Source organism: Pogoniulus pusillus, chromosome 4, assembly GCF_015220805.1.
Source record: "Pogoniulus pusillus isolate bPogPus1 chromosome 4, bPogPus1.pri, whole genome shotgun sequence".
Taxonomy (NCBI): Eukaryota; Metazoa; Chordata; class Aves; order Piciformes; family Lybiidae; genus Pogoniulus; species Pogoniulus pusillus.
The window spans coordinates 16,775,926-16,801,428 of NC_087267.1; the positions used below are offsets into that span (position 1 = coordinate 16,775,926).

A 25,503-nucleotide genomic window follows, 5' to 3' on the forward strand; every position below is an offset into this window, starting at 1 on the left:
TAGTTTTGTTTGTTTCAAGATGATTTGACTTTAATTCCTTTAGCTAATTTACAAGATATTTCTCCTCTTCTGTGAAGACGTGCATGGTTTGATCTGGAAGTCTAAAGATGTGTAACTTTACTGTCTCTAGTTGAAAATGGTTTTGTATTATCTTAGGAGTGTGATGAGCAACTTTAGTTTGCATTTGAAGCTTCTTCAGCATGAAGCAACTTTGCCGCTTGGTAAGAGGTGCTTCCACCAGCTGGGCTTGTGCCACGGCTGGCAGGATGGATTCCAGTGGTTGCTGCACATTTCATGCATGACCATAGCAAAAAAGGCCATTCCAGTTGTGCAGAGTTTGAAATAAATGTATGTGGTAAAACTGCAAAGCAGGGTTTCACAAAGAATGTAAACATCTATTAATAATTAATGTGTTTTTAATGGGAGAGTTCTGCACTCTTTAAATCACTGTTAACACTTCAATTTGATGGAAAGTGTTTCTCTGACAAGTACTTTGTTTACTTCTCCCTTTACAGTGTTCTTTTGTTTTGCCATGAGTTTACAGACAATGTTATTGTGTAACTTAATTCTACCTTGCTCAGTAACCATATTCCCTTCCCTTAGGCCTCCAAATCTTCCCCCTAAGCCCCTGAAACACAGGAAGCCCAGACCCCGATCACAGTATAGTGCTAAGTTGTTTAATGGTGATTTGGAGTCATTCATCAAGGTACTGGCAGAAGCCATCCTCGAGGCTGATCTCAACGCTTCTTTCTATAATGGTCACCCCATCACATGTGGTGAGGCAGATCATTATGTTTAAGTCTGTCCTGAGGCTCTTTTCTTTCCCAGGTGATCAATATAATACTTCCTGAAGTCAGGGGCAAAGAGGGGGATTCATTTCTCACATTAACCTCCCTACAATTTTGTTAATCAAGCAAGGATAATTTTGGTAACCTGCTTTTATTAGGAAACTTCGCATCACGTAGGAGATAAGATGCAGTGGTACATCCCACAACTTACCACAATTTCCTGCTTGCCATTTTCATTACATTCAGTATTCAGAGCCTTTGGAGAAGCAGCGTTGCCCTGGGTCTGATATCTAGTTTTTTATTTCCTGTGACTTTAGGAATTCATTATATTGTGTGAAATTGTGATCACTGCTATTCTGGATCTCGTATCTTTGCTGTATTCACTATCTTCTTCTTCTCTTATACTTTTATTTCTAATAATGCTTCTAGCCGAGGCCGAAGGAACTCTCACACGAGACATCAGGTATAGTTCTGGTGACAAGAGAACCATCTTTGCCTCACTTTCGGGTTGCATTCATGCCTGGCTTAAAATTAGCTCTTTCAAGGACTTGGAGCAAGAAGTTTGCATTAAGAAATAAATGCACGAGGCCAGAATGCAAAACTGGCCCAGAACACAGCTCTGGAGTGATTGCAGTTTTGAATGATACTGAAATGGCTATTTCCTTATTCATTAACAAGCACCTGCCCAACACAGTAAATTAGCACCTCTGGGCACTAGCTGGCAGAGTTCAGGGGAAAAAAAATCTTCAAAAAACATGTAAGAATGCTTTGCTAAATGCAGTGAATGAAATTCCTGACTGTAAGCTCTGTGAACTGGGTTTGACTGTTACAGGGATTATTTTTTTTCCTTCCTGTGGAATTTAGCTATCAGCAAATACTTTGCAGAACAAATTCTGTATGCAGCGGCCCCACACCAGTTTAGCTGTCTTGAAATCAAGCTGTCAGCCACTCTCATTACAACTATAGGGAAAACTTATTATGCAGACAGTGCAGTGAGGTGCCAAGACTCTCGGGAAATCATCACATGATGCAAGAGATTGATATCATGAGCAGTTTCTCGCTCAAGGATGAAAATGAGCAAAGAAGCAAGCAGAAACTCCCACAACAAAAGCCCCTAGCTTAGAGAAGCAAGGAGAAATAGTGTCCTGTCACAGATTAGAGGGTTATACTACATGGCAATGTGGGTGACAGGGCTTACTTGCAAATAGAGAGTCCTACAAAACCTTTCAGAATGGAAGAGGAAAAGAAAGCTGGTAGTCTTGCGACAGTCTGTCAGTGGGGGAGCTAAGATAAGAAAAGATCTCTGCCCAAAGAGCATGTTATTGCTGATAGGGATGAGTCATTTTGACAGACACAAAAGGATTGCAGCTAGCAAGATGCTGTATTGCACCAAATGGCTTCTTGCTATGTTTCTGCATCATGAATGATTTCCTATGCCTCAACTTCCACCCTTTGCCCCTTGTCCTGTCATTGGGCAGCAGCAAGCAGAGCCTGATTCCATCCTCTTGGCACTTGCCCTTTACATATTTATAAACATCCATGAGGTCACCCCTCAGTCTCCTCCTCTCCAAGCTAAAGAGCCCCAGCTCCCTCAGTCTCTCCAAAACTAAGTATGACAGCAATTTTTTGGGTTGTTTTTTTTTGGTACTTTCTTACTGCAAACACTTTGTTCTCCAAGGCTTTACATTCTCTGCGTGGACCAGCGTACTAACAGGAGATACGGGTGCATGTTGTGCATGTTTTCTAATACTCTGCTGGTTTTGGAGAACCAGACTGTTCAGTGTTGGTGAAGATGACAGCATTCCTGGGTTTGGAACCTGACCTGTTCCACTGAGATGGTTGGGTTGTTTTTTTAATTCAGCTCTTACTGAATCGTGACATGAGTCAAACAGAAAATGCTCATCCAGACATTGCTGGTTCTTGGCTAGCCAGCGTTCGCTAGGTTTTAAATTAAAAGGCAATCAAGCCACAATTTACATAGCATAATTAGCACATTAAATGGCATAATACAGTCTTCTGTAACCCCACTAAACCAGCATGGAGTACACAGAAGATCAGGAGCTGGGCTGTCTCAGGAAGTGCCTTGTTTCATTGTTCCACTCTGTGTTATTTGTCAAACTGGTTTTAGTAGTTGGCTTTTCTCTTGTTTGGGCTTAATTCATAGACTTTCCATTAGTGTAATTTAGCATGAAAATGACAGACTAGTTCGTGAGAGAAAATGTGTATTCTGACTTAGGGGGTGCTTTTGAATTCGTGGGTTTGTACTACACATGGGTTTTATATTAAACTTTCAAACAAATTAATCAGTTCTCTGAGCACTTACATATTTGAGATACATTTGGGGGAAAAAAAATTATAGCTTCCCAGACAAGAGTTACAAAGGTACCTATTATTTATGAAACAGTGATTTTGTCAGCATTAGCACCAACTTTTCTGAGTAGTTTTTAATCATATGATTTGTGTCTTCAGGAGGCATCTGATGACTTGTAGTCATTAATATGCTTGCTGTAAACCATCCATTTTTTTAAAGTGCCAAAACACAGATGAAGATCTGTGACTGTTCTTTTGGAAAATCGCCAGTTTAAAAGAGAGAGACAAATAACTCACTGAAAATTAGTGTATTAGTGTAGTCTTCTTCTACTCCTCCCTTCACAGGCATTTCTCTCATTTATTGAAAACATCTCTACTTAAGTTGTGGCTACAGACCTGCTGCTGTGTCATTAATGATACCAGGAGCGTTGATACCTGAGCGTTGCCAATGGCAGGTGGGGAGGCATAGGCTGTCACTTCCTTTTCCAAATATCTTTGTGCCTACAGGAGAGGCAGCTGAACCACACACTCAGCTCAAAGTGTATTACCAGCTAGTTAGAGCAGCCTAAAGCAATGTGTCAGACCATCATCTGCCCCGTGTTAGGATGTGCAAATCAGCAGAGCCCATAGGAGTGCTCTCAGGTCAGGAGGGAGATTCACAGAAATACTCTGTTACGAAAGGACCCTTGAGAGCACTGAGTCCAACCAATATCCCAACTCTGTAAGGTTCACCCCTAAACCATATCGCCAAGCACCACATTCAAACAACTTCTAAATGCATCCAATGTTGGTGACTCAACCACCTCCCTGGGCAGCCCATTCCAATGCCAGTCTAAACCAGTCACAGCTTGAGGCCATTCTCACTTGTTCTATCACTAAATACCTGTTAGAAGAGACCAATCTGTGTGAGGTCCTTTCAGGTAGCTGTAGACAGCAGTGAGGTGTCCCTCAGCCTCCTCTTTTTCAAACTAAACAGCCTCAGCTCATTCAGTCAATCTTCATCAGATTTATTCTCCAGGCCCTTCCCCAGCTTCGTTGCCCTCCTCTGCACTCCCTCCAGCACCTCCACATCTCTTTAGTATTGAGGTGCCCAAAACTAAACATAGTTCTCAAGGTGTGGCCTCACCAGAGCAGAGTGCCCCATGCAATGTCACTTGGTGGCTGCTCTCCAAGAATATTTCTGACAGTCCAGTAGGTCCCAAAAGGACTTGGCAACTCTTTGTAATCAACATTTTTTACCAAAAAAAAATCCCCAAACCCTATAACCTCAAGCATTAGGCCCTGCCTTATTAGATCCATATAGGATTTTATCCACCAGGAAAAGAAAGGTAAGTTAAATGGATGCATAGGGATCATCTTAATGATGAATTACTACTCTTAATAGTAAACTTTTTGGAAGGCAAATTCATTGTTTTAACTCATTTTTGCTTCACAAATCTAAAACATATGCATGAGCTTAGATGTCACGTACAGTGTTAGCCAGATGCAGTGGCAGAGAGAGAACCAAGTATCTGAATTTCATAATTTAATTATTATAAAGGAGAATTGCAACCCTTTCCCTTCATCTGTTCCTCTTCCTTCTTCCCTAAATGGGAAGAGTACTGTGCTAGAAATTATATTGGGTTTTCCTATGTGTTTTTTTGCCAGCACTGTATGTCCATCTGGACTGATCAAGAAAATGCCTTTTCACATTCAATTCAGAGTAGGGAGATTTGCTCTCTCTGATCTTCAGCTCACTTTTTCTGCTCTTGTGTTTCCAGGATTCAGGACAAATCATTCCTCTCATCGTGGAAAGCTGTATCAGATTTATCAATTTATATGGTAAGTACTAGAACCTACTATGTCATTTCATTGTTGTCCTGACTTTTCTCTGTATCTTTTGCATATGGGCCCTGATGAGGTGCACACAAGGGTTCTGAGAGAACTGTCTGATGTTATTGCTCTGCTGCTCTCCATCATTTTTGCCAAATCATGCCAGACAGGAGAGGTGCCTGAGGACTGGAGAAGAGTCAGTGTCACTCCAGTCTTCAAAAAGGGCAAGAAAGAGGTTCCAGGGAACTATCAACCAGTCAGCCTCACCTCCATCCCTGGCTGGATGGCAGAGCCCAGAGAGTGGTGGTGAATGGTGCCACATCCAGTTGGCAGCTGTCACTAGTGGTGCTCCCCAAGCATCAGTGCTGGGCCCAGGCCTGTTCATTATCTTTATTGATGATCTGGACTAGGGGATTTGAGCCCAGCATGAGTAAGTTTGGAGATGACACCAAGCTAGGAGCAGGTTTGGATCTGTTGGAGTGTAGGAGAGCCCTGCAGCAGGACCATAACAGCCTGGATGGGTGGGCAGAGGCCGATGGGATGAGATTTAACAAGGCCAAGTGCAGGGTCCTACACTTTGGCCACAACAACACCAAGCAGCACTACAGGCTGGGGATAGAGTGGCTGGAGAGCAGCCAGGCAGAAAGGAACCTGGGGGTGCTGGTAGATAGCAGCTGAACGTGAGCCAGCAGTGTGCTCAGGTGGCCAAGAAGGCCAGTGGCATCCTGGCCTGGATCAGGAACAGTGTGGCCAGTAGGACAAGGGAGGTTATTCTTCCCCTGTACTCAGCACTGGTCAGGCCACACCTTGAGTACTGTGTCCAGTTCTGGGCCCCTCAATTCAAGAGAGATGTTGAGGTGCTGGAAGGTGTCCAGAGAAGGGCAACAAGGCTGGGGAAAGGCCTGGAACACAAATCCTATGAGGAGAGGCTGAGGGAGCTGGGGGTGTGCAGCCTGGAGAAGAGGAAGCTCAGGGGGGATCTCATTGCTGTCTACAACTACCTGAAGGGAGGCTGTAGCCAGGTGGGGTTTGGTCTCTTCTCCCAGGCAACCAGGAACAGAACGAGGGGACACAGTCTCAAGTTGTGCTGGAGGAAGTATAGGCTGGATGTTAGGAGGAAGTTGTTGCCAGAGAGCGTGATTGGCATTGGAATGGGCTGCCCAGGGAGGTGTTCCAGAAAAGCCTGGCTGAGGCACTTAGTGTCATGGTCTAGTTGATTGGACAAGGCTGGGTGCTAGGTTGGACTGGATGACCTTGGAGGTCTCTTCCAACCTGGTTGATTCTATGAAATATGATGGAGTGGCTCCTTCTGGAGGCTCTTCTCACTTGCTCTCTGTAGTAGTACAAGGAGCAGTGGATGTAAGTTGCAGCACAAGAGGTTCCAATTCAACACAAGAGGGAACTTCTTTACTGTAAGGGTCACAGAATGCTGGAACAGGCTCCCCAGAGAGGCTGTGGGGTCTCCTTCTCTGGAGACTTTCAAGGCCTGTCTGGATGTGTTCCTCTGTCTTGAGCTAGATTGTATGATCCTGCTCTGGCAGGGGGGTTGGACTCGATCTCTTTGGGTCCCTTCCAAACTCCTGACATCCTGCGAACACATTTAGCACCACAGGTTGTTTTGTTTGGTTTCTTTAATTAGAGAGAGTAGAAGTATTTTTAAAACTAGATCAGTTTTTTACTGCTGTCCCCCATCTTTCTGCAGGTCTTCAGCATCAGGGAATTTTTAGAGTGTCTGGTTCCCAGGTGGAAGTCAATGATATTAAAAATTCATTTGAGAGAGGTAATTGCATTTTCATTTATTCAAGACCTTTAATATCTGTCATCTTAAAAGATTTAAAATTCTGATTGCTTTTTTGGCTGTTTAAGCAGTTTGCATGCACTTTGTGTACTGCATCTGCAGCTCTGCACTGTCGTATGCTTAAAAGTGTAATCATGACATGCATGCTTTTCCCCTCCTACATCCCAGGAGCTTCAGGTTGTTGTTGATTTGTTCAGACGAGGCTATGACTCTTAAATCAGCTGTAAGCTTTAGTCTTTTGTTAGTGACAAGCTGCAAATAATGATTTGTCTACATTGTACTTTAAAGATCTTCAGAAGGGAAAGGTTATGGGGTTTAATTAGATTCAAGGACTACTTAATACAATTTGAGAACCCTGTTACTTAATCTTCTAGAACAGAAGTGCTCAACTTTCTGGTCCCTCTGACAAAGTGGCATCAGGACCAATGAAAGTACAGGCTGTGAAAGGGTTGTTACATTTTCAACCACTGTTTTCATTCCCAAAGGAAACTTCATCAGGAGGAATTATGGGAAAGATACCAAAAAGCAGAAGCAACTTTTTAAACACAAGTGGCTTCCAACACCCAACCTAGCATTGCTCTGCTAGGGGAGCCAGGATCTATCAGTCCCCTAACTGTGTAAAAACAATGTTAGTTACCATTTTAAGACAATCTTAACAGTCTATTTTCTTGAGTCTTAGAAGCTGGGTTTTTAATTTAGAGAAGGCCCTTTTGCAGGTCATTTGCTAGTAAGGAAACTCTTGGAGCAATAAGTTGCATGACCAGAAGCATGAAAAAATTGCACAACATTTTCCTGCCCAGGTTAAACCTGACAACCTAAAGCAACCTACCTAAAACAACCATTTTTACATGTTAAGTGAACCCACATCCTCCTATTCTCCAGCTTTTAAATCTGTGTTATTAACTGCTTCTCCTAGGTAGTGTTAATCTGAAAGATACATGCATTTTAAAGTGTTTCAGCATTAAAGTCTTCAAAATTCCATGTAGTTCCATCATGTCTGAAGTTTCACTTAGGGTTTCAGTTCCTGGGCAGTGTTTTCTGAATTTTAAATGAAGACAACTTTCCAGTTCAATGAGTTATTACTTGACTCAGAGTGCTCTATGTAAGCTCCCAAAGAATAGCCTGAGAAATGCTATTCAATTGAGAAAGTTTAGGGGATTTTCATTTTACTGGCAGTAAATTACAATATGTCCATAATTACCTAGTTGAAAGTCCAGGGCCTAAGAGATCACTAGCTTATGCAATTTAAAGGAAGCTTTATTTAGGCTGCCAGTTTGACTTTAGTCATAGCCTGGGATTTCTAAAGCTGTGTTTATTATCTTACTCGAATGCTTTCGTTGCCACCTCCCACACACTAAAAACAAGAAACCCCCAAAATGTCACTCACTTATGAAAGTGTTGCGTGCAAGAATGCTGCTGCATGGGTGTTTCATTCACTTTATTTACTTTTTAAGGTGAAAATCCTTTGGCAGATGACCAAAGTAACCACGACATTAACTCAGTTGCTGGAGTACTGAAGCTCTATTTCCGAGGGCTGGAAAATCCTGTCTTTCCTAAGGAAAGATTTAATGATCTTATTTCTTGTATCAGTAAGTAGAACTTTCTGTTTCTTTCTCAATAGAATTTTACTTTCATATATACAGTAGAGGCCTGAAAAAAAGAGCTAACTTCACAGATTTTTCTGAGACAATTTGTTTGCCATCTGTAGCTGTCTGGGTCAGTTATTAGTCATGCTCGCAGCTGTGGTTGTTCCTTTTTCCCGGTGGGATTAATGTACAGTGCAACTCTTTGTTTAATAGGGCAGGAAGAATATCCTTTGGTATACAAGAGATAGTTATATTTAAATGCATTATTATTTTCCTCTGTGTGCTGGGGCAGACAGAAGGGAATGAAGTCATGACCATGCAAACAGAATACATTGCTTTGTGGCAAGGTTTTCCTGCCCCACAGCTTGGGGTCAGCACTGGTGAATAAGTAACTAACTGCTCGATACTGTGTGGTTCTGGACCTTTACTGTGCTCGGCTTTAAACCCTTGATCCAACCAGCAGGAAAACCCTTCAGTGCAGGAATGGAGGGGAGCAGCTGAGTGTTTTCTGTGGAAGACCTCAGTCTGCCTTCCAACACACAAACTGTAATGGGATGCCTTGGAGGAGCCTTGCATGGGTCTGTATACTGCTGGTGTGTGTAGCCAGACACAGAAATAATTTAGGAAGTTCTCACTGAATGAATGAATTGCTCTGGCATGTACAAAACCTCTTCCAGTTCACAGGTCCCTGCAGATGTTGAGGAGGGTTAAGGCCAAGCCAGCTATCAGTAGGCTTACTGTTCCCTGTGAGTCCCTTAGAAGTGGTCAGAGGTGCTAGGTTTGTGGGAGACTTTCCTGCTTTCAACCTTTCCCTTGTAACTTGCCTTCTGCATTCAAATGGAGAAAGAGGCAGTTTCACAGGTATTGAGGACCAGTCCTTTGGGACTTAGCGCAGGCTCCCTCCAAACTTGCTTTGGCAAAGAGGTCTCAGCCTAGCAGACAGGACTGCAGATAGGTGTGTACACAGTGCCCGGGAGTGGCTATCAGATGAGCTTTTCTGCTTCTTGCTGGGGGAACCCAACATATGTGGGTTCCTTCCCACATAGGGAAGATTGCAGTAATTCAGCCTGGATATGTGGATGGCTGTGACCAAGTCTGCGTGCAATGTTTTGTTTTCATTTTGGGTGGTAGTTTTATACAGCTGTTGCTACTTACACACTTGATGGAATTGAGAAGTCCTGAGGAACCTCAACAATGCAGTTTAACAGTCTCATCTCTGATGCTGAATGGGGCACTCTCTCTTTAGAAAGCATAATCTTGGTTCAACTCCAGTTCAGCTGTAGCTAACTGTGCTGTCACAATCCAGAAAATGTCTGTAAGTCATTGCAAGTGAAAACTTAAACAGGATCCTTTTGACTGAGTGACTTTATGCATGTCAGGGATGATGGAACTTTAATAATCCTGCTCTGTTTTTCATTTCTGTGTGAAATAAAGTGTATCTGCTGGAAAAATGTATTGCTTTAATGGCTTCAGCTGACAGGAAATCTACCACATTCTTGGATAAGATGTTCAAATTATTAATCACTTTCACCACTAAACATTGGTACCAAATTTCTGCTGTCACATTCTGCCCATTGGATCTCTTTTTTGACTTTATTATTTTGTCCAACCAGTAAGAAAAATACAAATGATAGTTCTTATATGTGGAGATGGTATTTCACTGTGGTGAAGAGCTTTAAATTGAATTGTAAAATACCAAGAATGAGTATTCAACTTAGAGATATTGGACAAGAGAGTGCTTAGGAATGGAAAAAAACTCACTTGCCCAAAGCAACCTTCTAAAATGTGCCAAGAAGAAGAACCTGCATTGTTTCAAAGAGTTTCTGTTCACCTTAGAAGCTTCTGAAGATGGGGTGGGGTAGATGGAGAGGTAGAACTTCAGTGAACTGAGGATGTGTACGAGTCACCTGTGCAGATGGGAGATTCACCAGCCTCTCACAGCATCACTGTCTGAAAGAAATCCAGTCCACTTATCCCCAAGTGGTCTTCCATTATTGAGAACAGCAATAAAAATGGCAATGAATACTAGATCTCTTCTGTGAGGCCTTGGTTTCCGTAGAGGTTGTCTATCGCGTGTTAAAGAGCAGTATAATCCAGTAGAGCTGAAATCGATGACAACCAATGCCCTGAAACAAGGTCACTGCTTTTTGCCAACACATTTTACAGTGGAAGGGTTATTGGGAAGGAGGCGCTGCCCTCTGCTCCTGATTTGGATGGGCTGTTCTCTGAGCCTGCCATAAGTCTGGATTGGAAAGCATGACCTATGAGGAGTGTCTGAGGGAGCTGAGAGTGTTCAGGCTGGAGGAGGCAATCTCTTCTCCTTGGTGTTAAGTGACAGGACTAGAAGAAATATTTTCAAGCTGCACCAGGGGAGGTTCAGCTGGATGCTAGGAAATATTTTTTCACAGAAAGGGTTCTCAAACACTGGAATGGTCTAACCAGGGCAGTGGTGGAGTCTTCATCCCTGGACGTGTTTAGACAGTCTGTGGACCTGGCATCTGAGGATACAGATTAGTGTTGGCCCTTTAGTGCTGGGTTGAGGGCTGGACTGGATGGTCTTTGAGGTCTCTTCCAAGCAGATGCATTCTGTGATGCTGTGGCAGCTTGTGAAAATGAGATGTAATGACTGACTAGTTCTTCTAGATTTTACTTCTGCTATTGCTGTTACAGAAAAAAGCAAAGGATTTTCCTGCTGATAATGTGTTGTAAGACTACCAGATCTGTTTCTGTCAGGTTTTAGAGGAAACCAGGGAAGGGTGATTTTTGTTATCTTTAGAGAAACTCTGAAATGGCATGGCAGAAGGAGGAGAGCTAAGTTGGAAGCACAGCAGGAGAAAAGGAGTTTTCTCTTTGAGCACATTGGGGTGAGTTTGCTTTGTGCTGTCACAGCAAAGGGTTTGAATGTGGTTCGAGGAGAGAAAGAAAGAGCTCTTGTGCACCCAGAGACAGCCCCACCACTGCACGCTGGGAACAGTGGGCTGTGTGTCTGTACCTTTTGACTCTCTGAGAAGCCTGAGGCAGAGTGTTTTTACAGCTGGGTACCTAGACTGTGTGCTTTAAGTGGCCCACCACTCCCAAGGAATAAGATGGGGTGTTTTTGTTGTTTGAAAAAACAACCATCTCACCTGTCACTGGTTAGTTTAACTAGCACCTATGTGGCATGTGCCATCAAAACCTTGATCTCAAACACTCTTCCCATCACTGTCTTTTAACCTTAACACTTTGTAGATCTTGCAAGACAGTCAAGGCAAGATTTTTCTCCCACCTCAGACTTTGAACTATCATAGTTGCATTTGTTTCTTCTGTGCTCTTTGTGACCTCCCATGTTAATTATGTTAATCTTTGTGTTACTGGGAGCAGGGCCAGACACCCTTTCCTCTCTAAGCAGCACATTACTGTAAACTCTTTAGCTCACAACTGATATGTGGAGTCCAGAAAGCTTTCACATTTTCAGTTAAGATGGTTTAATTGTTCTTAATTTGCCTTCACTGTCTGATGAGCAATGAAGAAAAGAATAAGCACTAATTTGCTTTCAAATAGTTTTTCAAGATAAATGTCAGTGTGGGTTTTTGGTGTTGTTGGGGTTTTTTAAATTGTTGACAGAAATTGTTGGAAAGGGGGGAGGAAGAAAGCAAATTTATGAAGTTAATGTTCACATAAAACTGTAAAAGGGCAGTGTGTCACGCATTTTATATGGAAATGTGATGTTGCCAGTGAAAAACCCCTTGAAGCTGAAGTACTTAGTTATGGATGTCAAGCATAATTGAGGCTACAGCTGCAAAGTGAACCTTTCCTCAGTACAGCCACTGAGGAATTCCTTTGCATTTATGCATATATTTCCGAATGAAATAGACCATTGTGTTTTAAAGCTTTCCCTTTTGCAGATACAGTGAAAACAGTGCTAAATGAATGTGACTTTTAGGGCAATTTGTATCAATTAAACTCATGAGAACAGTCTTATTCTATTTGGCCTTATAAACTGGTTTAGATAAAAATTCAAGCCAAATTGTAAGTTCTCCAGAACAAGCATGAAAGGTAGGACAGAATGTAAAGAATCCATCTGATTATAGGCCCTAATTCTGCGTTCTCAGCAAAAGGAGTCGCTACTGTTGCTCCCAGCAGCACTTAGCCATCCAGAGGGTAAAATAAGGTGGGGGGAAAGGAGGAGAATTGCACTGCACTTTTCCTGCCCCTTTGCAGAAATATGTTGGGCCAAACACAAGCATATTATTTGTAACATGAGCTACATGGAGGCAGAGGGTACTGAAGCTGTGCTTAGGGCTGGCTGTAATTCACCTTCACTGCTGGGGCAATGCAGTTCCTCTCCAGGTGTGATTTACATGAATTACAGCTGTGCAGTGTGGCAGCAGATACCTGTCAGCTACCCAGGCTGCTTAGTTTCTGCTCAGGTCATTATAGCTCTTCTTGGTTTCATCTCCCTTGCCTTAAATTTGATATACTAAGATGCCAGGATGGATGAAAACTTTCATCTTTTTTCCTTCTGATTTCCATCATTTCAGTGCCTTGCTGCCAACAGTGCCCATTTACAACATAACAGCATAATGTTATGAAAGGAAATCTTATTGCTCTTCCAGGCTATTGCCAATTAATTAAAACAAAAAAAAACTATATTCTGAATTGTCAACATTTCCTGAAAAAGTTTCAACTAAATGGCAACTGTTTCCTTCCCTAAATGTCAGTAGGGGCCATTGTGTTCATCCTCCTCTAATACCTTCTTAAATAGATCTGAAAGAGCTCTAAGTGGCATCGCTGGCTTAATATACCAGTCTTTGAGCTGGATCATACTCACCTACCAGAGTGGAAAGAGACACAAATTGTTAACTTTAGCACTGATACATATTCATGTAGATTACTTGTCAGGTGCAAATTGACCATAAAAATTACATCTGCAACTGTAACTCAGTCCCATTTGACGTGCAGCGAGTGTGTAAAATATGCATTAGGCATTCACTCTTACTATTAGGCATCACAGCAAGTGGAGGTAGCAACTGACACACACACACCCCTCCAGAGATAGCACATTGGATTTTCTCTTTGAAAACAGAGGTCCTAAAGGGGAGAGGAATCTCTTACATTACCATTGTTTACTTTCTTATTCCTGCTTTGCGTAGCTCTTGACTGTCAGATCCGCGTAGCTTGCTCAGCACTGGCTGTTAGTGTATTACCATTCATTCACCACTGGCACCAGCTTGCTTATTCCACACGTCCTGACTGCTAGTATCTTTCCTTTGCCAAATGTTTGCAGCTCTTTTACTACTGCTACTGAGACTGGCCCATGGTGACAGCAGAGGATGGTAGAAGGTAAACTATCCAGAACTCGAGTGTCTGGGCTCTGACTGCTCTCAGGCGTAGTCTTCTACTTGAGTAACAATGTCTTAGCTCCAGTGCAAGAAGACAACGTGTAGAAGACCAAGAGGAGTGCTGTGCTTTTGTAGAACTGTAAAGCAGAGTGATAAAGACATGCAGGCCTCCAGTTGGCCCAAAATATTTAAGAGCTATCAGCAGTTACTCTCTTGCAGAATTCTTTTATTCTCTATCACCAAAGCACTGCATTTATATATTTGAACGCTTGTTGGCTTCTGTCATGCTCCACTACTTAACAATTACTGCTTAATTAAACTTCAATTTACATTCTCTTAATGTTATTTAGCATGGATATATAATTTTCTTCATTGATCATTTGTTTTTATTTGCTGTATTTGTGTTTGGGGGCTTGCATCAGTTACTGTGTTTTCTCCCCTCTCAGGTTTCCTTTACTGTTCTGAGGCAGATTGGTCACTTTTGATCCAGTTCACTTTAGTGTCTGCCCTTGCAGAACCCCCATCATGAGTTAAAATGTGGTGGTTAAAATGTGTTACTTTTCATGGAAAAATGGGCATTAATTGATTCTGTGTCTCTGCAGTAAGCAAAGGTGACACCACCTCTCCAGAACAGATTCCAGTGTTCTGGGAGGCCAAAGGTCACACTTCTAAACATTGAGGATTTATGCCTATCTCATGCTATTGGTCCTTAGCCCGTGGCTGACAGAGGCAGCTAGTTGATGAGTGGTTCTTTCATTTATGCAATGACATTAGCCTCGTCCAAATTCATTCATCCAGTTCAAGGACAAAGAGTGTTTGCAGGGGAAGTTCATGGGATATCAATAAATAAATCTTTTCCAAGAGCAGTGCAAGACTGCATCTCAACAGATTTTCTTGTGACAGTTGTGATCTGCCTCTTCGGAGGATTTTATCAACAGGTTGGACAACCATCTCTCAGAGGTGATTAAACTGAAGTAAAAAAATGAGACCTTAGAGAAGTCCTCTGAGCTCTTTGGTTTCATTTTTTTGTAGTCACTGATCAAGGCTTCTTAGACACCAAACACTTCTGATGGATAAATTTATGAATACACAGAAAACCAAGGTCCTTATATTACTATGATGCTTTCCTCCATTATTTTCTGATAAAAATACATTAATAGTTCTGAGCAGAGGTGCTCAGCTCTTCCACAGAGTGCTGTAGTCATGAAGCCCCTCTGAATGCTTCTCTTGTTTCATCCCACAAATGCCTCCTTTGCTCTGGGATGCACTGTAGCTCCACTCTGACAGGAGCACAGTGTTCCCATGCCAAAAACCTTTTTCTCTGCCCGTCAGGAAATTCACCTGCTTGTAGGTTTGGCTGTGATGGGTCTGGATGGAAGTCATTTCAGATTAGAGTTGCAGAAGTTTTGCTCTGCTCTAAGAACTAGGAAGTAGAAAATAACCATTACTATTTGTGATGTTTAGCTGGTGGTAGTCTTGATTTGTGATTGATATTGATGTGTCCTCCACACAGATCTCCCTTCCCTCACTCCGCAGTCAGTAAAAAGACATTAGTTCTCAGTGTGCTTGGCCTTGCCATAGGCTTGTCCTGTTACTTGTCTTTGGGAATGTGAACCTCATCATTAATGAACCACTTCTCAAATCTTCTGATTTCTATTTCTGCTTGGCAGCTAATTGCATTATTAGGACAAGTCATGTAATATCACCACTTCAGTTTTCTTAGCTGGGAAATGGGTAACACTTCACCAGGTGCTGAGGTAGGGCTAATCACAGTTCTTGAAAATCAAGAGGGTCTCCATCAGAAGTGCTGTGAGAAAGGAGACACATTCAACTATCTGCAGTGCTGTGATTTCCAGCGGTTCCACACAGCAACTAGCTTGTAGCTTGGCTGGCCTTTCTACCCCCAGGCTTTCTTCAGTGGAGCTAGTGGAGGCAAAGCAATGCTTTCTCATCTCTATGTATGAGAAGCAGCAGGTCTGCAAATTAATTCTGCCTGGATGCGGAAAGATTGGTCTGCATCCGTTCCTTCTTTCCTACAACCCACTCATACATTCCATGCATGCAAGCAATGTGTGCAGCTTGTGCATTTTGTGGGTCTCTTTCGAGTTCAGCCATGACTTTGTTCAAGGCCAGTCTCCAGAACTGTCTGGAAATGGCAGGTCTGCATCACAATGCATTTGTCAGGCAAGGCTGGAATGCAGGAGACAAGTCTTAGTGCTGTGTCACAGCTTCCCTCCAGCTTCCCACAGTCAGCACATGGGGCAGCAGAAAGGCTGGAGAAGAGCTGCATCGCAGCACCACGCAGCAGTGCTATGGCAGGAGTGTTGAAAGACATAACCAAAGAGACTTTGGACCTTCCTTCCTCAGCCTACTCCATAGAAAATCAATCTGCACACATGCACACGGGTTCAAATTCACCCAGATCTGTGACTCCGCACACAGAGACTCACAAACAGGCTTGTCAGGGGGCAGGTTGGCTGGGCTGGATCCTCACAAGGTGCCCTAGCTGTAGTAGCGGCTGCTTTTATTGGAAGAACTGGCAGGCTCCTTCCACTGGGAGTGGCTTAGTTTAGGCAGGTGGCAAAAGCCCTAGTGTCTGTGAGCTGTGCAGAACAGCAGTGTGGCACTACAGTGCAGAAGTGAGGTTACATAGCATCATCATCTCCAAGATGTGATATGCACTGAAAAGGGAGAGGAGAATTGGGGTTGCTCTGCAGATCTTTGCAGTGCAAGGAGATCCTAAGCTTAGCACATCCCTGTCGTGGATTCATAACCAGTAGCCAAATTCATGCAGTCCGTGTTTAACAGGAAGATTAAAATGAATTTTAAGTCCCATACTCCACTGGAGAAGGTGTAATGGCTTGAATTGATTTTCAGCTAGAGTTTGAGTTCAGTGTGACTCACAACTTCTCATAATTTTTTTTCCCCACCAGGTCGGCAGGGACACCATTCCAACCTTCAGCTGCTCTGCTAAGGAATAGTTTTCTTTACCTCCTACAAGAGTTTTGCTTTGCTACTCTTATATTAGATACCAAAGACCAAAAAGACATCCTTTTTCCAAGCAGTGGCAGACTGTTCTTCTGCAGAAATTCTCCAAGAACAGTGTTTCACCCATCCCAGAATCTTATGTTCTCCAGGACACTAATGGAATCTCCTGTAAATGCAGATATGGGAACTGATTAATCCTCCCAGTTTACCACACTGGCATTTCTTAATGAACTAGAGCACTTTCGTGTGGTAGACAGAAATCTCACTGCCATTACTCTCTGCTTATGCTTAGTTCTTGATACTAAAAGACTAAGAGTAGTAAGTCAATGCAAATTTTGCATCTGCAAATAAATGTCATAGCAAAGAGCACAACACCAGGAACTCTGTTTACATTTAGCACTTTTTGGATGTGAGCAATTATTTTAGATGTGTACTCTTAAATACCACAATTTGATGTAGAAATGGTTTTTCAGCTATTGGAATCAGTTTCTTATTTTCAAATCATTGAGTATCCACTTCAGTGCCACTGGACTTTCCCTTAGATGTTGTTAATTGCAGTGTTTTCTCTTGGCTGATGCAAAAAGTATTACTGAAATGTTGAGATTGTTTCTAGCAGTGTCATTTACACAGAAAACACTGAGTCAAAAATGGAGGCTGGATGTTAGGAGGAAGTTCTTCACAGAGAGAGTGATTTGCTACTGGAATGGGCTGCCCAGGGAGGTGGTGGAGTCACCGTCCCTGGAGGTGTTCAAGCAAAGCCTGGCTGAGGCACTTAGTGCCATGGTCTAGATGACTGGATAGGGCTGAGTGATAGGTTGGACTGGATGATCTTGGAGGTCTCTTCCAACCTGGTTGATTGTCTGATTCTATGGAGCTCTTACTTCTTTGGAAAAAAAAAGTTGCTTTTATCCCATGACTGCACCACTTGCAGCCACATCGTCTTTCTGACCAGCATAGAAGATAATGCAACCTGGTTATAAGACATTAGAAACTGGTGCTACCTTCTTTTGCCCACTTCAGAGGAATTTTAATGGACTGCTGTAAAGTATCTTGGGAAAATAACTGTGATCTTTGTGTTTGTTGCTTACACACCCTAAAACAGAAGACCATTCTCGTATTTGTCAGTTATAGCTGGACATTTCAGCAAACTCATTAGAGAAGTTCCATGATTGGAATATCATATCTGATACTCACATAAAATGAATCTGTAATTGAAACATCTTTCCTTGATCCCCTCAAGTTATTTATGTACTGGTGTTGTGGCTCTGTGAGTTGTCTAGCTCAGCAAATGGCCAGAGTTTGACAAAGGCAGATTTGTGACTTCTTTATATTTAGAGATGTTACTTTTAAACTCTCTGGTTTTAATGAGAACGACTTCTGGAACTTACTTTTCTAATAGGCCAAAATGAGAAGGCAGTGAGCTAGAGACATGTTATGGTAATGACTCGAGGTAATGGAGTAAACAGAGTAAACTGACTGAATGCTATTTTAGACCATCCTATGAGAGGGAACTTAAAATACCTTCTTCTGTTTGCAGGAATAGACAATCTCTATGAGAGGGCTCTTCACATCCGCAAACTCCTCCTCACTTTGCCCAGGTCGGTCCTTATAGTGATGAGATACCTATTCGCCTTCCTCAACCAGTAAGTGCTTTATAGATCCCCAAGGTACTGTATCTTCAGCTGCCTTCATCTGCTGGTACTGATGTTCTTTGGGTTTAGCTCATACTCTATGCAGAATTTACATTTAAGCTCCGTTCAACACAAAACGCAATGAAAAGAGAAGGAAAAGAGCAGATATCATTCAAATTAAAATGGTGTTGGAACACAACTGAGAAAGCTTGTAATAAGGTAGATGAAAGCCTTTTCTGAATTGAGGAATGCAGGCTACAACATTAAATCTGATAATAAAATAAGCTGATAAGAAAAGTAACAAATAAAAACTACATTAAAATTAGTTTGCATAATTTAAAAGCAGAATATTTTTTCCTTCATCCCAGACTGATTTTAATCTCCTAACAGGAAATATAAACAGTATATTGAAGAAGCACAGGTACTGCAAGCTACTTATTTGATGCTAGGCACTGCCAGGGAGAGAATTCAGGTTGCTGCTTTGATTTCGTGGTAATAGGGCTACCAATATAGAGAACGTACATCCCCTGTGTATGCTTCAGTGCTAAGCAGCTTGGTTCTCACGTGGCAAAACACAGGCAGCTGCTAGAAATGCTGTTTGAGAAAGGGAAATTGCCATTTGTATCTTCATCATCTCAGACATCCTCAAAGAGAAAAGACAGGTTGGGCAATTGTGCTGTGTTTCTCTCTTCAGTCCTTCACAGCCCTCTCTGGTTTTGCTGACCCCACTATTTTCACTCATGTTTTTCTCTCTTTGTGCACTTGATCCTGATTCTGGCTTTTCTTTCCACGTCCACATTGTCTGTTTCATGTCATGTCTGTTTACACATTGCTTTTTTGATTTTTTTTCCCCTAAATTTGCCCTCTGATGATTCATTTTGTCTTTGTGACCTTCCTCATTTCATCTATCCTGTTCCTATAGAAACAGGTTACACATGCATGCCTATTTTGATAGCAGTTCCCATTTCATTTCTTCTAGTAATTTCTGAACCACTTTCAATAAATATTTAAAAAAGGGTTAGAGATCTAAAGTTTTATAAAAACAACAATTTGTTTGAGACATTAATTCATCTCCCAGAAAGTGACATTGTGTAAATGTCTCAAAGGCTTATATCACAGCTTCCTCTCTACTTAGACATACAGATTGACCAGAGCTATGTGAGGTTGTACTCATACATGGTCACATTACCTACATCTGTTCTCACCACAGGAATACAATTCAAAAGCAGGCTAAATCCCTTGCTGCCTCCAAATTGCTCCTGATGCATCCACAGGAAAAACATTCCCATAGTTTGACTCTCTGCAAATCCAGTTCTGCTTTTTGCATATGCAGTTATGCCTGCTTGGCTACATGTAGTCATCAAACCTCATGGCAGACTTCATCTGGTCTGGCCTTCTGCTCAAAGCTTCTAAAGTTAGATCAAGCTGCTCAAGACTTTGTCCCATCAACAACCAAAAAGGGCAGAGAGTATACAGCCCCTCTGGGCATTCAGCCCAAGTGCTTGGTCACCCTCAAGTAATGAATTTCTTTTCCTGCTTCTAGCTGGGCTATCCTTGCTGTGACTTGTGTCTGCTGCCTCTCTGTCTTGTTTATCGTTTTGATAGTAAAAGATTGCAGCTAGATTGTCCAGTAGAAAAAAAAAACAGCCCTAACAAAGCACTCATTAAATGGTTTAGTTTGGAAGGGACCTCAAAAATCATCTAATTCCAACCCTTGCCATAGGCAAGGACACCTCCCACTAGAACAGGTTGTTCAAGGCCTCATCCAACCTAGTCTTGAACACCTTCAGGGAGGGACATCAATCAGTTGTCTCCAGTTTATAACTCTTATGGTCTATATCCCCAGCCATCTCAGTAGTCCTTTTCTGGACTAAGACAAATTTGTCAGTCTCCCACAGCTAGACATAGTGAGTTTGTGGACAGAAGGTGCTCAGGAATTTTAGGCTGTATGGTAAATATGGAAACCAGAAGTCACAAGAGCCTTTGCAAGATCCAGGAACTTAGTTGCATCCAGAAGACAATTCAGTGTAAGTTATGTAGGCACTTGATGGGAAAGATGCATCAAGGTCTGATGAGAAATGATATGCATGTGTGCTCACTTTGGATCCAGTCCTCTTGGGCCTCAAAGAATAAGCACTGATGAGATAGAAGCAGCAGCAGTTGATGCATTTTACATTAGCCCATTAGGTCACCATACGCTAAACAGAATAGTGCAGGAGCACACATATATATTCCTTATATAGATGTGCTGTAAATCACAGAATCACAGAATGTTAGGGATTGGAAAGGACCTTGAAAGATCATAGAATTCAATTGGCCTGCCAGAGCAGGATCACTCAGAGTAGGTCACACAGAAGCACGTCCAGGCAAGTTTTTAATGTCTTCAGAGAAGGAGACTGCACAATCTCTCTGGGCAGCCTGTTTAGTGCTGTTGCTCACACAGTGAAAATTTTTCCTTATGTTTACATGGAACCTCCTATACTCCAGTCTGCACCTTTTCATCCTTGTCTTATTATTGGACATCACTGAGAAGTGCCTGGCTCTGTCCTTCTGACATTCACTCTTCACATATTAATAAACACTCATAAGGTCACCCCTCAGTCTTCTCCAAGCTAGAGAATCCCAGCTCCCTCAGCTTTTCCTCATAAGGAAGATGTTCCACTTTCTTAATCATCTTTGTGGCTCTGCTCTGGACCCTTTCAAGCAGTCTCCTGAGGTCCTTCTTGAACTGAGGGGTCCAGAACTGGACAAAGTATTCCAGATGTGGCCTCACCGGGGCAGAGTAGAGAGCAAGTAGAACCTCTCAGCCTACTAACCACAGCCCTTCTAATACACTGCAGAAGGCCATTGGCCTTCTTGGCCACAAGAGCACATTGCTGGCTCATGGTCATCCTTCTATCCACCAGGACGCCCAGGGCCCTTTCACCTATGCTTTTCTCCAACCTGTCCTGGTCCATGGGGTTGTTCTTTCCCAGATGCAAGACTCTACATTTGCCATTGTTGTCTTTCATTTAATTTCTCCCTGACCAACTCTCCAGCCTGTCCAGGTCTCACTGAATGGCAGCACAACCTTCAGGTGCATCAGCCACTCCTCTCAGTTTCATGTCGTCAGCAAACTTGCTGGCAGTGCACTCTGTTCCCTCTTCCAGGTCCATTGTAAACTCACCTTACAATGTATATAGCCTATTGACGAAATCCCCTGTTGTGTTTTGTTAGTTTATGTGGCACTGTGTGAAGGAGAACAGAGGAACTCTCTAAGCTGTGATGGAAAATAGAGTTTTTCTAGTTTTGAGAAGGAGGTTAGTTGCAGTGGGAAAGCCAATTTGTCTTGCTTTTTCTGTTATAACAGCCTTTCACAGTACAGCGATGAGAACATGATGGATCCCTACAACCTGGCCATTTGTTTTGGGCCAACCCTGATGCCTGTTCCAGACATACAAGACCAGGTGTCTTGTCAGGCACACGTGAATGAGATAATCAAAACTATCATCATCCATCATGAGGCCATTTTCCCAGACGTTAAAGAACTTGATGGCCCAGTGTACGAAAAATGCATGGCTGGGGATGACTACTGGTAAGTCAGAACTTTACCCTTCTGCCTTCCTCAACAAAATCATTAGGGTGGTTGTCTGGGTAACTCTGTGATACAGATTTCTGTTTGCACACAATGGAAGAATGAAGATATATAAGAGCATTTAGGTTCTCATAGTACAGTGTTAGCTATAAAAAAAAAAGTGAAGCAAAGAAAGGTATGATGAGGTTCCCTACAACATCCCTGGGACATGCCTTCTGTTCAGCAAGATGCCTTCAGAATTCCAAGTGTACTGTGCAGAGTATACAGCCAGGCAGGAAACTCTCTCTGGCTGTGAGCCACCCTAACAAATTTCAGCTTATGATGTCCTGCTCCTGCTCCTTCCCTCTCTTAGCAGCACATTCACACACTTTTTATAAATGAAAGGGTTCAAAGGTTCTGGGAGCTTCTTACTAACTGAAATTGTTGTTTGAGAGAGAGGTGTGTAGTCCTCTTCAGTAGCTGTGTGTCGTGAGAATTCCATCGCATGTAGCTTCATAACATTTTAAGAATAAATAATTTCACTGGGATGGCATATTTTAGTATGACATTTCCCTCACTGCTTGACTTCTTGTTTCCCTTCAGTGACAGCCCATACAGTGAACATGGTACATTAGAGGAAGTGGACCAGGATGCCAGTACAGAGCCCCACACCAGTGAAGATGGTATGTCTGCTGCGTTGCTGGGCCTTTGATGAAGCAAGGTTTGCAGGCATTTTGAGCAGGAGGCCTCCTTCCTTTTCCTAATCGTATTTAATTTGAAAGAAGGGGATTTCAGTCCTGGTGTTCTGCAGCAAAGCCAGCATCTTTCATCTCTGTTTATGTGCCTTTTCACTCTTATTCATCTGTGCTTGACCAGCTGTTTCCTTCTCCCCTGATTTGCTCAGTCACAGGAAGGGCAAGAAAGAAACTATTTCAGTCAGCACATATTATTTTCTGATAGAATGTCACATTTTTAGTGACTCTCTATCCTTTGTCTGCAAAAACTAAACCTACCAAAAGTGTGTCTTTAAATGTTTCGGCTAAGGGATATTTGCCATTCAGTGGGGCCTGTTTTGAAATGAATGTAAAAGCTATGCCATCTAAAGGATTTCTAACTACTGGGAAAAAATTGTGTGTGTCCCCCCCACAGTGAAGCTTCTGAACAACAGTAATTCTCCATAAATATTTATCACATATTCTGACAGATCTGGGTATGATAGATGTCCATGAAAAGTGATGCATCTCAATGAGGAATTACTGTAGGAACAGGTTCTTTACTATCAGGGTAGTGGAAGAGGTTGCCCAGGGAGGTGGTTGGGGCCTCTTCCCTGGAAATACTCAAAAGTAAGGCTCGACAGGGCTCTGGGCAACCTGATCTAGTTGCGGATGCCCCTGCTGACTGCAGAGAGGTTTGGACTAGATGACCTCTGGAGGTCACTTCCAACCCAGACCATTCTATGACTGATTATATTGATTCTTTTAGTCAGGTGTCCTAATAGTGTATTTGACTGTAACATGTTTCAGTTGGACCATCCTTCAAATGTCTCTCCCAAGAACTGCAGCACAGTTTGAAGGAAATGTAACAGATGGAAAGAGATGTCAAAATTGTTAAATAACTGCTGTTTTCCTAACAGTTAATAGTGAGTTAGGTGAGGGATTCAGAGTAACGTTCCCTCTTGAGAAGAGCTACAGCTTGAGTCCACTGCATATCTGGCCAGCAAGCAACCCAGAGAGAGCAAGCAGCACACATTCACTGAGCACCAGCAGAAACAAAAGCTGTTCCTTATCCATCTGAGAGGATGTGTGAAATGAAGAGGGAAAGGGGAGGAGAAGAGCTACTACAGAGAAGGATTTCTTTTTTTCCAGAAGAGGTGCTGGTTATGAGCTGGGATGATTGCCATATGGAAAGGGAACAGGAAGCTGTATCTATAGGAAACCTGACTGCGACAGTCCCATTGCACACAGAGCAATGTAAACAATAGTTCCACTCTAGCCATACCCTTCTGCTTTGTCACGTAGGCAAGCTGTCAGTGACAGATTGCTTGTCTCTTCCCCTTTGCTGCCATGAGGAGTTGCAAGCACAGTCTATCAGTGCAGCTGTTTGGAGAGGAGGGATAGTTGGGTGGGCAGGCATCACAGTGAGGGGAAAAACTGAGGACAGGAGAGAAGTCAGTGTTAATCTTCTGCCTAGGGAGTGTTCCCATGCCTGCACTCACACTAGGGAATACTGACAGTTTCACAAGACAGCCTGTATGTGGGTTTGTCTTGACCAGCAATCTAGAGCTAAACCTGTTGTCTTTCTACAACACAGCTCTGCCAAAAATGGTGTGAACAAATTAATCATTGCACTTTATTTCTTAAAGATAGCATAGCCATACTTTATAAGAACTCCTTCTCCCACTGGAGGCATGAAGCAGAGTAGAAACTGTCTCTCATTTCGGGTACAAGCAAAGCAGTGAAATGAAGGCCACACAGCAGTTCAGTATATATAGGCCAACGTTGGGTGTCAATGACCAAATGGAGAGATAAAGGCCCAAGTGGGCATGGAAAAGAAGCTCAGCTTTTCAGGAGCAGTCAGAAGCAATTACTTCAAAACCATGCCAAGGAAAGATGAAAGCATCAGCAGGATGCACGGGAGCATGACTTTAGCATTGCCTAGTGCATCACCTGTGCCTCTATAATCGTGGGCTCTGCCCTATCACCATGTTGCTTTAAAAACAGTTTTACATTCCTCTTGTCATACTGCTTGTGTTATAGCAGTGTCACTGGTGAAGATAAACCCTGGACAGAACAGCTGTCAACAGGACAAAGTTCTGTTTTTTGTTCACCAGACTGGCCAGCAATTTAATCCTGGTTGCCTCATTGCACTTTTTTAATTGATTCAGTGCCAAAAGGAAGCAGACATCTATGTTTACAACAAAATAATTGTTAGCACAAAAAATACTTGTCATCTAGGGAAAAGCTGCTGCAAAGATAAGACTTATCAAGTCTGGACTGCACATAAACCAGTTTGGTCTTCAGTCGCCAGGCTGCAAGCTCTACCATTTTTTGTCCCATGGATTTGGCTTTCTGTTGTAATAGCACATTTTTCTGATGTAATTTACAGCATTTCAGTTAAACATGTTCATCTCCTTGCACACACAGTCATATGTTTGTCCTCAGGACAGCTTCTTTGAAAACATGTTCATGGCACCAAATATGAGAATAGCTGAGGGGGTTTTAGTTTGCTGGACCAAAAGAACCCAACTTATACCAAATGGAATATTTTGGGGGCGTAATGGGATTGATTCGTTGACTGCAAGCTGAATGCATCGCTGCCAGCTGTATGTGGAGAGAAGGAAAGGCACAGTATTGCTGCTGTATTGATCAGACATGGAACTTTTTATTTCCCTCTGTTAGGTGATGGAAGAAGCAGATTCCCTAAGTAGGGGGGTGGGTTGTGCTGAAAATCTCATTAGTTTTATGCTAAAATGTATGCATATACAGGACCATAGGAATTGCAGGGTAATTGAAACAACCCAGAGAAAAAAGTGAAAGGATTTACCCTTCTACTTTACACCTCCCTGGGCAACCTGTTCCAGTGTCTCACCACCCTCATGGTAAAGAACTTCTTAACATCTAATCCACATCTCCCCTCCTCTAGCTTGAATCCATTTCCCCTAGTCCTATCACTACCCAACACCCTAAAAAGTCCCTCACCAGCTTTCTTGTAGTCCC

At 42.6% G+C, this 25,503-nt stretch overlaps 1 protein-coding gene across 3 annotated transcripts in view; it reads left to right on the forward strand.

Annotated features, from left to right (window-relative positions):
* The window catches only part of SRGAP1 (SLIT-ROBO Rho GTPase activating protein 1), a 173,733-nt gene that overhangs the window by 133,938 nt on the left and 14,292 nt on the right, over positions 1-25,503 (forward strand). For 2 of the 3 annotated variants that reach the window (XM_064142249.1, XM_064142251.1), the window contains exons 12-18: positions 604-706; positions 4,859-4,919; positions 6,613-6,690; positions 8,163-8,297; positions 18,141-18,246; positions 21,584-21,808; positions 22,391-22,470. In XM_064142249.1, coding sequence (XP_063998319.1) covers positions 604-706; positions 4,859-4,919; positions 6,613-6,690; positions 8,163-8,297; positions 18,141-18,246; positions 21,584-21,808; positions 22,391-22,470 — 788 coding nt within the window. Of the gene's footprint in view, positions 1-603; positions 707-1,217; positions 1,252-4,858; positions 4,920-6,612; positions 6,691-8,162; positions 8,298-18,140; positions 18,247-21,583; positions 21,809-22,390; positions 22,471-25,503 lie in introns of all 3 variants that reach the window. The other variant, XM_064142250.1, reaches the window with a different exon arrangement.